The 13119-nt window shown below is 38.3% G+C and overlaps 1 protein-coding gene across 1 annotated transcript in view; it reads left to right on the forward strand.

Moving 5' to 3' along the window:
- Positions 1 to 13119, forward strand: part of pnpla3 (patatin-like phospholipase domain containing 3) — a 48182-nt gene that overhangs the window by 29550 nt on the left and 5513 nt on the right. Inside the window, exons 5-7 of the mRNA XM_047390194.1 lie at positions 9439 to 9499; positions 11907 to 12077; positions 12224 to 12356. Of these exons, the coding sequence (XP_047246150.1) occupies positions 9439 to 9499; positions 11907 to 12077; positions 12224 to 12356 (365 nt within the window). The remainder of the gene's footprint in view (positions 1 to 9438; positions 9500 to 11906; positions 12078 to 12223; positions 12357 to 13119) is intronic.

Genomic DNA, 13119 nt, shown 5'->3' on the forward strand with positions numbered 1-13119 from the left:
ACCACTGGACATTTGTTCTTCTTTTGTCTGCAACATTTTATTCATCCACTCAGCTAATGAAGTTTCCTGTTGTGCTTTCTCTATTTCATTCATGTCAGAGGGCAGAGAAAACAGTCCGCCATGTACTATTTCTTTGAGAATACAAATTCACATCAGCAACTTGGTGCCACGTGATCTCAGGCTCAGAACACAGTGGGTGGAGCCATACAATGATGTACAGTAGGTGGCAAATGGAGTAAGACCAGTTTGATTTGGAGTTATTCTCATCCATAATTTAACCAGGGTTAGGCATTCGGGTCATGGCCTCCCTGTTTCTTCCATTGTTTTCCTTAATCTTTAACTGAAACCCTAATGCATTAGAACTTAGCTCTATTAATTTATTTACAAAATGAGTTCCATTATCTGACCTTATAATCTGTGGGATACCATATGTGGGGAAAAAATGTGTCACTAGGTTCATCTATTACAACTAGGCAATATTTCTTCCCCCGTGTTTGCAACAAATTATGCATGATCTGCAAAAATTCTTTGCATAGTCAGAAAAATTTATAGTGTAGCATTAATGCTTTACCAGATGTGACATATTCCCCCCTTGACACGTGGGTCTTCCCAATGTATCACTGTAGCCGCTGTGTTGTATAAATGTTTTGGGAGGATTGGTTTATCTTCTATCTGATAGATGTCATCTTTTTTCTGTGCTCCTATCTTTAGCCAGGCCTTTATTTCTGTCTTGGGTGCTGACTGTTGGGCGTCTTTCAGCACGTCTGTGTCTATAAATAGCAGATCTGACATTTTCTCTTTAATAGGTTGAAATGAGTTAGTTCTGTCCCTGATGAAGTTTTAAAACCTCTATTTTGCCAAATCTTAGCATGGTGATGTACTGATCCGAAAACGTATTGGCTGTCTGTGTATATAGTAAGTATTTGTCCCTCATGTAATTCACATGCTCTTACTACAGCATATAATTCTGCTGTTTGGGCTGAGCATGTATTGGGTAGAGATTTAGCTTCTATTATTCTGTCGATGGTTGTTATTGCATAACCAACTCTATTCTTTCCATATTCATCTTTAGATGCTGAGCCATCTACAAACACAACACATGAATCTGGTATAAGGGTTTGAGAAATGTCTTGTCTGGGTTTGGTGTCTTCTTCAACTTTTGCTTTATAAGAATGTGGTTTTCCATCTTCTGCAGTAGGTATTAGAGTACTTGGATTTAAAGGGCACATCTTTTTAGAGTTATGTTTGGCTGTGATAATAATAGCGATGTCAGTGTGATATGCCTTGCATGTAGCGTCAGGTGCTTCTCTTAATATTCCTGACTTCAACATATCTTGTATTACTGGCTTAATACCTTCTTCAGCTTCTGGCTTTAAGGGGTATTGGTGGACTGATAGCCTTTTTTCAGATATTAGTTTTAACCTTGTATGGTGGGAACCCCTTTATAAGCCCTACATCAGTTGATGATTGGGACCACAGTTCAGGTGGGACAGCAGCTAGGGCAGGATGCATGTTGCTCTCTTTGCTCTCAGCTAAGCCCTGTATTTGTCCCTCTGCCTCATCTAAATGTGTCCTTGGATGGACTTTGACTGTCCACGCCAGAGTGAGCTTCCAGATTCCTGTATTAGGATCCACTTTCGACAGTGTCAGTGCTGTTCCTGCAGAGGTTTAAAGCCTCTGTTTTTCCAAATTCTTATTATTCTTTTTTATTATATTTTATATGTCCTTATTACATTTAAAAATGAGATCACTATTTTTGGTAGTTGCTATTATTTTAAATAATGCTTGGTTTAGTTCTTATTAAAAATAAAAATAAAAACTCACTCACTGATGAACACAAAAAATGAAGGATATATTATATCTTATAATCTTACCCAGTTTTATAGATACAACATACAGTTTCAGTCAGCTTTGTATTTAATTCAAGTAACTAAAGTTTGTTTCAACTAACTCAAGTTTTATCTATTTCAGTCCAATCCAGTAATTCTGTTAAGGTTCATTTCATCTTATGTTAAGTTTGAGTCTAATTCAATCATTTTGAACCTGACTGGAAAAAGTCTAAACATCTGTTAAAATCTTTTTGTTTTACCATAGAGAACTGACCTAATATTATTATGGTGCTGTTGAGGACTCTAATTTTTACATAACATGAAACAGACATTTATTTCACAAAAACAGAAAGTCAAACACAGACATTTGGCCACATGAAAGTTTAAATACCCTGTTTGTAAAAGAATTGTGAAAAATTGAAGACGGATCTATGAACTTTCTTATGGTTATCAGTATTTTTAATACAGGTAGAACCTTTGCCATCTTTATATGATTTTTCGGAAAAGATTCTGGAAACCTTATTAAGATATAAATTTGGCAATGATCATCAGAACATCAGACCTTTATTGGCGCTTTTATAGTCCCTCAAAGATGTATTTCAATGAAATCAGTCATTCCCATTCCCACACATTCACACACTACTTACTTATTTCTCTGTCAGAGTAATTTTATTTGCAAAAATTTGAACATAATTTGACTTCTATTATTCTTAAAATGCACATTGTTTCCTCATAACCCCTTTTGTTTCCACTAGGTCTGTTTTGAACGCTTCAATTCTTTTTTTTTTATTCACCAAGAATCAATAAGGTGGTCTTAGTGGGGTCCACCTTAAAGGTATTGTCTGTTGGGTGTCATGTTATCATTGTCAGGTCAGTGAGGTTCATAGGTCAGTCTGAACCTTGGTCATTTGGTCTGTGCTCATAATGTTTCATAGATCCAGCCTATGATTAGTCAGCAAAACTTCCACCTATAGGAGAAAAATGTATTGTTAATAAATGAGCTGCATTTCCTAGGAACACTGTCTTCCTCCTGGATGAGCATCACCTGTTGAAAAACTTTCATCATTGTTTGTTTCACATATTCAATCAGATCTTTATATTATATCAGTAGGTGAAGTTGTTAGTATCTCATGTAGACTGACATATACTGTTGCATTTGAAGAGGATCTCAGATTAAATAAACATAGTTAGAGCTTCAATCCAGGTTCATTTTGTGTCTGCAGACTTTAGCCAATTTCTCTTTTTTTTATACATAAAGAGCAAGATTCAAAACATTTTCAAAAGGCAGATTGTGGCAGAATGTAGACAAAATTGCTTATTGATTGACAAAATAACATTAAAGCACACAATCACCATATTAAAAGGCTCTACTTCTAGAGAATCACTAAACTTCTGGGTTCGGTTTTGGCCCGCGGACCTTGAGTTTGACACATGCAGGGTAGAGTTACAATTTGTTTTTTTTGTTTTTTTCAGACCTTTCAGCAGAGACATGCTTCTGCTGTTTGCAGAAGTTTTATCTTTGTTTTCAGGCAGCTGCATCTCTTTGTCAAGGTCGTTTCACAGAACTGAAATTTAACTTCTTTCAAAGAGGAAAAATCAAGAATGCACACAATCTGAGCCAAATATGGAATTATTTCCCTGTAAAATGAATCTTTTGCATTTTATCATGATATTGTTGGTAGTATAACACCATAGAATGATTTTTAAAGCACCTGTTTCTCACTAATGCTTGCCTACAAAATCTTTTACTCTCAGATTACTTCTTTAACAACATTCTGTTCTCCCTTCTCTAGTCATTGTTCACTGGGTTGTCCAGTTGGACAGTTTCCATGTTGTCCACATTGTCACCTCCTCTTTTAACTTCTTTTACCACGTCCTCTAAAACCATCTCTTAGTCTTTATAATTTGGGGCTACCTTGGTATTCTAAACTGGGATGGGTGGCGGTCCGCCCCCTTTATTTGTTTTCAGTTAAGCTGAAAGTTTTTTCCTGTATAATGAAAATCCGTATTTTTATGCCATCATGTACATATTTCTGTTAAATCAGCGCTTTTTCTCTGTCCCTTCCCCATTGTTCTTTATTATTTTTCTCTTTTTAGTTTTCATTATTTCTAATTTTAGATCCCCTTGTAATTTTAAGACATCCTTTGTATCTAATTTGCCCAAAAACCCATGTTTTTTATTTTTTATTCCATCTATGACAGATCATACCTGCTCCTTTTACATAGTTCTCCATAAACTTTACCTCCCCTTCTAAGTCAATTAGTTTACTTTGTTTCTTCCCCATTATGTTTTATGTTAGTTTAATTGTAGTATAGATGTCCCAGATAAAAGGTCACTGGCATGAGACTTTAAGGAGAGGACATTAACACGCCCTCCTACTGCGACTAATTCGCAGCGGTGTTAATTTTCTGGAATGAAATCCGACCTGAATCTCCAAAGTCACCAGTACGTAGTTTTAATCTGGGCAAAAGAAAACACAGGACTAGCAGAATCCTGCTATGATTCTATTAAAATGCTTAGTCCTCCATACACACACAACACAGTCACACAGTTAGTTTCAGGTACCTTGTAATTTTTCTAAGTTAACTTGGTGTTATTTTATGAGCTCAATTTACTCCGTTCTTTTTACTTTTATAGCGCTTATTCTATTCCCTCGCAGGGAAATAACCCTTAGTCGTTTTATTTGGCCCCCTTCTTGGCGGGGCCCTACCTTAATTTGTCACTATTCCTTTCACGGTGGAATAAAACCATCCCAATGCAGTGTCCTTACCGGCGACGCACTACCAACGACTTTTAAGTACTTTTCTTATTTTATTTATATAGCGCTTTACTCTATTCCCTCGCAGGGGAGTAATCCTCAGTCATTTTCTTTAATCCCCTTCACGGCGGGATTGTACCAAATTTGTCACCATTCCTTTCACGGTGGAATAAAACCATCCGAATGCAGCGTCCTTACCGGCGACGCACTACCAACGACTGTTAAGTACCTTTCCTATGAACTGTATTTTAAAACTGTCTCACCTCGGAGTTGACTTCTTGGTGACTCTCTGGACCCTGTGAGAGTCACCCCGCGCCGAGGAAGGCGATAACCCACTGGCCAGGTGTGAATTCACACACACCGGGACTTTCAGCCACTCCGGCTAATGGAGGCTGTGCAGCGGTGCTTCGCTCGACGTCAGGCTTCCCCCACGGATCCCAGAGTCGCTGTTAAAGCAAAGAGAAATAAGGTTATTGAATTAATCCGGCTACGAAGGACCAATAAATGTTAGGTATTATTTAGTCAACTCAGAGGTAAGAACGATACAGTCAGAGTTACTTGCAGCAAGGGTAGCCCACTTTGCAGTGAAACTACAAAGTATTGACACCCTATCTCTTTATTTATATACACAATTCAACAGACAGTTCAGACAGGGTGTATGTGTGTGAGACAGAAAGGAGGCTGGTTCACACAGAGATAACAATGATCTCACGCACACAGGGAGGAAGGCATAGTGCAGGTGCCTTGCAACACAAAGTTTTTACATGAGTGATAACACGTTTTTGCACCCATCCAACAGGCCATTTGCTGTAAAACTATTTACAGGATATAATATATCACATCATTATAATTAAGAATGGAAATACTTATTTCCAGTACTGTTCAAATGACTAAAGCAAATTCAACAGCAATCCGGAAGTGATTTTGTTTGCATATGCACAAATGAGCTGACGGTATGGATTGTGCTTCTGGGACAGATCGAGTAGTGACACGGCCGACAAATGTGTCCTTCTTTTCCCCAGATTTGAAGGATGGGTCCGGTGTATCCCATGATTCATTGCGGGTCGAAGTAGATCGTTCAAACGGAAGTAGCAAAGGCTGGAGGAGAGAGCAAAGCTGTGAATAAAAATTGGATATATTCCGCATTCTGTGAAACAAAATAAACTTTTATAATGTTTTCAGATGAGAATGTAGTTGTGTAAACCTGAAATATCTGATTGATTTATCAAGATATCGCTTAATTGCTCAAGTGCGCTGACGTGTTCGGAGATGTCCGCTGCCCTAGCAACCGGCTCGCCTCGCCAGCTGTCAGCTGACCGCGCGGTTGAGGTGCGCTAAATTTGAGAGAACAGCTGACTCCCGGCACATTGTTTTCAAACTCCCGCTGGCTTTCCCCAATGGGTGGAAGTTAAACAGATATATTTCAGTCAGATTATATCTGATGTTAAAGTTTGGTTTATTTATTATAATTATAATAATAATAATAATAATTTTTACTATCCTCTACAAATAAACTGATTTAAACTTTGTTCCTAAAGTTAATATGTTAGTGTTTAAGTTGTTAAAAGCTTTACAAATAAATTAAACAAATATTAATTGTCAACTGTGTATTTTATCTACAGTTTTATATCTATGAACACAAAAATTATTTGAAAAATTTTAATGGCTGAATAATGAACAAGATTATAAAGCAAGAACATTTTAAACAAAATTGGATTACAAGCCATTAGCAATATGTAAAAGAGTAAATGAAAACCATGTAGTTATTTACAGTGAAGACAGCAGTATTAACCTTCAGGCTCCACTTGTTCAGCTTTACAGCTCTGTGCTAACACAGTTGCTAGGCAACAAGTAACGCTGAGGTACGGGCAGGGGAAACGCAGACTGACGTAACACCAGCGGCATACTATGCTAATCTGGCATGTTTAGCTAATAGCTACAGGTAGCATCAGTGTTACTGTTTGACCATCATTTGTCTATATTACGCTTCTTATAGTTGTACATTTTACTTGGTGATTGACATCTATCAAGCTCATGAATGCTGCACTGCTCCAGCTCAAAATGCCATAAAGGAAGTTTAATCTGATGTGAAATGTAAATCGACGAATCTGTGGCTATCTTCAAGGACTCGGATGTGTGACACAAAAAACTGAATTTTGGAACTGAAACAAAATTTATACCTGAAAGTGAAAATAGTCAAACGGAATTTTTAATACAACAAAATACATTTTAAAAGCAAATGAATTCCGTTTCAAACCATTAAATTCAGTTTCAAAGCAAACAAATACAATTTGAAAAAAAATTAATTAAGTTTCAAAGCAAACAAATTTAGTTTCAAACCATTAAATTCAGTTTCAGTTTAGTGAAATTAATTTTCAAAACAATGCATTTAATTTCAAATCACGCAAATACAGATTCAACCTGACTACTTCAAATTCAGTTTCTGATGGCACAACTTTCTTCCCATACTGGACTCCCTGTTCATCAGAACGGTTTACACAAGAGGTTGTGTCTGGGCAGATAAAATTACTTTAGGGTAAAACAATTAAAAACAAAATTTATTTCAAATTGTTTTCTTCTGTGGTGTTTAAATGATTGAGCGATAAAGGCTATTGAGCTTAGTGCTACAAATTTGGTTTATAAAGTTGATAACTTGTAAAAAGGCACTTTATTCCTGCAAGATTAATTACATGAGATTCATTCCTTCTATCTGTGTTGTCCCTCCATCTCCTCTCACTAACCTGCATTTATTATGTCCGCATAGTCCTTATAAATATTGTTGTGTTTACAACATAGCTCACTATACTCATGCTGTGAATCGTCCACAGAACGCAGCCAGCGCTTATACACACATTAATATTTATATTTTTATTGGTATTTAAAGGTACATGTAGAACTTAAAAGAGTTGCTAAATAAGCTATGTTCTTTGTGTTTGCTGAACTGCTAATTATGGACATCATCACGTCCTCCGTCAAGACGGCCATCTTGTGAGTCCATAACTCCAGTCAAAAATCAGTCACTGTAAGGAATAATTATCAGAAAATTAGAAAACAATTGTCCAAAAGGTTACTTGATTTCTAATTTGGCAAATTATTCCTAAAATGTTATTTCACTTAAATAATATGTTTTTTACCTTTCTGCTTTGCATTGTGAATTGTGTTTTTTGAACACCTGCACATAGTTGTTCTTAATTAGTTTCAAAGCTAAAAAAAATCTTGGTTCTTAAACTAAGAAAAAAATGTACACTGACCTGTGATATTTCTTGATAATCCCTGATAATCAGGTGGTATCCTGGTAATTTTGATCTCAATTACTAACTTCGTTAACAATTGCACTTGGTACTTATTAATGTTATTTATAGCCAAACCAAACCTATTGTCACTCAGCTTGGAAATGGTTTTTTTCTGGCCTCACGCAGTACATCCCTAGATATTGGGTGTTGGAGTGACTTATACAACACTGCTGGAAAAATAAATCCAGCTAAACATGGCTGAGGCACTTCTGTCCAACAGACACTTGGCTGATGTGTTGGTTTGTTATCCATGACCTCTGTGACCCGATCGTTTCTGGCAGTCTGCTGTCATGTGCTGATGTCGGATCAGGAGTGGAATGATGAAGCTGATTTTGGGCAATATACTGAACTCTCTGACCTGGCTTTTTTTTTTCCAAACAGAAGGTGGTAATTATTTACACTCTATTTCTCTATTGTTTCTCAGTGATTGGCATATTTGTTTAATCTTCAAGATGTGACATTTAATCACCAAATACGAGTTCTTTTTTATGTAGTGGGAAATTACCATACAAGTGCATCTCAATAATTCAGCATATCAATAAAATTGGCTAAGTTTCCCTTTGACTGAAAAATTTGATTTTTTTTCCCCTCCTATTCATAAGATGTATCTAAAACTTAAAACTCCCATTAAGTTTTATTGACGCTTAAAAGCATCAACAAAACCATTTACATTTTTTGCTTTAAGATTATTAAAAATCAGATGTAGCTTTGATGGCTGAAAGCCAATTATCATGTAATCTCTTCATTTATGTTTAGACATTAATTCCGTTGTCAAGAACCTGCAGCACATATATTTTCTTTTTGCCTTAGTTTTTTAGAAATCTAATTGTTAAAAAACAACAAAGTTTACACAAATGAATTGGAATATGTTATTGTCCTTATGACAGAGCAATTAATCCAGTTTGTCAAATTAGATTTTGGTTCTTGGGAAGAAAATGAAAATGATGCACATCCCAAAGAAAACTGGACATGGATTTCAGCTTGTGAACGTGTTGCTTCTCCAGATATTTTACAAAAACAACACATGAGAAGGGGAGTTGAAATATGGATTTCTTTGTACATTATATTCAACATTGAAACAAAATAAGTACAACCTCAAATTAAACAAATATGCCAACAAGGAAAAGTAGTTGCTGCTTCTAAATCTTGGCAAATCATAACTTGGCCCAACATAGTTTTTGCTTCAAACTCAAACTCTTTAGAACTCTTCAAACTAATATATTCTGATGTGGCCGGACACCTTTAATGTCCATATCCTGAAACATAAGACGGATGTTTGTCAGTGCTATAAAAATTGATCTTTAACAAAAAAGTTCAAATACATTGCCTCTATGCAGGTACTCAGAAATAGTACCACCAGCTAAAACAAAGGTGACATAAGATGGAAATGGTAAGATAAGATAAGATAAGATAAGATAAGATAAGATAAGATAAGGTTATTTATATAGCGCTTTTCAGTAACAAGACATTCAAAGCAAAGGTCCAAACTGCACTCAATAAAGACCCACACTGATGTGTTCAAGGTAAACAATACTTAGTGATGTTGCTTTTCCATAGGTCCTGGCAGAGATGTGTCAGAGTGGTTATAAGGATACTCTACGCTTCCTTGAAGAGAACAGTGAGTACATCATTGTTTTGATGTTGTTGGCACAAATCCTATAATCTATATCCCTCTCATTTCTATTCATATTCTAGAATTGCGCCGCTCAAGGTGGCGGCAGGTTGGAGTAGCTCTGTTACTTTTGATTCTGATTTATTCTTTTTTGGGAACTATTCCTCTTGTGGTGGATACAATTGATTTTTTTTGGATGACTGTCCACTCCAGTGTTGGATGCTGTGCAGCTTGGAGGATTTTTCTTAATACTTTCTATTTTTGGACATTTGTTATGATGCATTGCCATGGCAACGGGGTTGTTTCTTACAACCGGGAGCAGCTGATTAATATCTCAAAAGCTCACATAATACTTCAGCTACAACCCCAAATCCCTGATGAGTTGAAAAGGAGACGCCGTGGATGCAGAGCAGGAGCTAAGAGAAGAGAGAGAAGGAGGAAGTTCAAACCATCTCTTCCGTCAATTTTGGTGGGCAATGTGAGATCGTTGGGAAACAAGTTGGATGAACTCCAAGCCCTACAAAGGACCCAGCCAGAGTACCGGGCATGCAGTACTATGTGTTTTACTGAGACATGGCTGCAGGATCATATCCCCGACTCCAGCGTCTCTCTGCCGGGCTTTTTAACCATACGAGCAGACAGAGATTTAAGGAGGAGCGGCAAATGTAAAGGAGGTGGACTGGCAGTACTTGTGAACAACACATGGTGTAATCCAGGATATGTTACTGTGAAGTGTCATCTCTGCAGTACAGATATTGAACTGTTGGCAGTAAGTTTTCGTCCATATTATTTACCCAGAGAGTTCACCAGTGTTATTTTGGCAACGGTTTACGTTCCACCTTCTGCTGTTGCCGACACTGCATGTGATGCCATCAGCTCAGTTGTTGCTAAGCTACAGACACAAAACCCCAATGCTTTTGTGGCAATTTCTGGTGATTTTAACCATGCTTTACTCTCTGCTACACTTCCAATGTTTCAACAGTTTGTCAGCTGCTCTACCAGACAAAACAAAACATTGGATTTGTTTTATGCAAATGTCAAGGACTCACACATCTCTGCAGCAAGACCTCCTCTAGGCAAATCAGATCACAATCTTGTTTTTCTCTGCTCGAAATATAAGCCCCTTGTTCAGAGGCAACCTGTAATAAAGAGGACTGTAAGAAAATGGTCACAGGAAGCTGAAGAAGCTCTGCAAGGTTGCTTTGAGGCTACAGACTGGGACGCACTGAGCCAGCCGCATGGAGAGGACATCAATGCCATGATTGAGTGTGTAACCGACTATATAAACTTCTGTGTGGATAACATCATCCCCACCAGAACCGTGAGATGCTTCCCCAATAACAAACCTTGGATCACCAGTGACCTGAAGGACCTGCTTAACAAGAGAAAAAGGGCCTTCAGAGAGGGAGACAGAGAATTATTGAGGAGTATACAGAAGCAACTTAAAGTCAAAATAAGAGACAGCAAGGAGGTGTACAAGAAGAAGCTGGAGAGCAAGCTCCAGCAAAACAATATCAGAGATGTGTGGACAGGGATGAAGAAGATCACAGGCTTCAAGCAGAAGGATGATCAGACCGATGGAGGTCTGGACAGAGCCAATGAATTGAACACATTCTTCAATAGGTTCAGTTCAGAAACAAGCTTCGCATCCTCCTCTCCTGCTCACAGCCAAACAGACATTCCACCTTCCTTTGACCCACAGGACCCACAGCTGTCCAGTAACACCTCACATTTTTTATCTTCCACCTCAGCCCTAGACCCTTCTGCTTCTACATGTTTGTCTTCAACCATATCAGCATCTTCTGATACTTAACCTGGACAACAGACTAGAGTGGAGATGCAATTGTGAAGCCGTCTACAAGAAGGGACAGAGCAGACTGTACATCTTGAGGAAGCTTAGGTCCTTTGGTGTTTGCAGCAAGATGCTGCATATCTTCTATAAGTCTGTTGTGGAGAGTGTGATCTCTTCTGCAATCATCTGCCGGGGAAGCAGCATCAGAGCCAGGGACTTAAAAAAGCTCAACAAGCTGATAAAGAAGGCTGGCTCAGTTCTGAGGACTCCTCTGGAACCTCTGGAGATCATTGTGGAAAGACGGATTCTTCATAAAATGAAGAACATTATGGAGAACCCTGAGCATCCTCTTCATGAGACTGTCCTACAACAACAGAGTGTCTTCAGTCAGAGGCTTCTTCAGATCTGCTGTAAGACGGAGCGCTACAGGAGATCCTTCCTGCCCACAGCCATCAGCATCTACAACGGCTCTTTGAGGAAACCTTCATAATATGAGCTATAACAACATTTAATTTCCCTTTGGGATTAATAAAGTATTTTTGAATTGAATTGAATTGAATTGAATTGAATTGAATATTTTAGCCTCCACTGTGTGGTCTGTGTCTGTTTTTGTGGTTCCAGACCTGCTGATGCTGGAATGTCCCAGTCCCAGCCTGTCAGACAGTTCCATGAGCTGCTGCTCGAAACCTGCTGAAACAACTAAAGAGTGGGTGCTGCGCAGACTCCACCTGCTGCACAAGAAACACTGGTGGCTGGATGAAGAGATTGTTTTGCCCTCCAAAATAAAGAAAGGTTGGATGTTTTCTCTGACTTATTCGGAGTTCACACTAACTTTGAATGTTGCCATTTACTGATAACATGATGCCTCTTCAAGAGTGTCAGAGTGTTTTTATGAACAGTTCATGATGCTAAATAATCAAATGCACTGTGTCCCACAGTGTTCTGTGAGGCTTGCCAAGACAAATCAGGTCTTTATGCCAAGGTGACTAGGATGCTGCCATTAAGAGTTGCTTCCTACATGCTCATGCCATACACTCTTCCTGTCCAGTCAGCCTATTCTGTGGCCCAGAGGTAAGGGGGAGGGATCTTCAGCATATATCTATTTAGAGCATTGCAAAATTAGCCATGCCCCTGAACTTTTCTTATGTTACAACCACAGACCTCAGTGTATTCTATTGTGATTTTATTGAATAGACCAACACAAACTAGTGCATGATTGGGACACTGAATGCCTTCAGAAGGCACTTAATAACTCTCTATAGTCCACTGGTGTAACCGAATCTGTGTATAAATGCAGCTGTTCTGTTTTTGGCCTCAGAGGTTTGTTAGAGAACATTAGAGAACACACCACATCATGAAGACCAAGGAACACAACAGACAGGTCAGGAAGAATGTTGTGGAGAAGTTTAAAGCAGACTTAGGTTCTAAAACAATATGCCAAGCTTAGAACATCTCAGAGCTCTGTTCAATCCATTGTCTAAAAATGGAAAGACGATAGACCACCTGCAGACCTACCAAGACATGGGCTTCCACCTAAAATGACAGGCTGGGCAATGAGAGCATTAATCAGCCAAGAGGCTCATTATAAGGAGGTGCAGAGATCCATAGCTCGCGTCAAGAATTTGTTGACAGGAAAATTCTTAGTCATGAACTCCACAAGTCTGCTTTCAGATCATACCAAAATGGAACTATTTGGCCAAAATGCAAAGCTTTTTCTGTGATTGCCACCCCTGCATTTCACAAAAATGTGGTGGCAGCATCATGCTGAGGGGAGATTTTTCCCCTGCAGGGAGAGGAAACCTTTCCAAAGTTGATATGAAGATGGGTACAGGAC

The sequence above is a fragment of the Girardinichthys multiradiatus genome, chromosome 17 (assembly GCF_021462225.1).
Source record: "Girardinichthys multiradiatus isolate DD_20200921_A chromosome 17, DD_fGirMul_XY1, whole genome shotgun sequence".
Lineage (NCBI taxonomy): Eukaryota > Metazoa > Chordata > Actinopteri > Cyprinodontiformes > Goodeidae > Girardinichthys > Girardinichthys multiradiatus.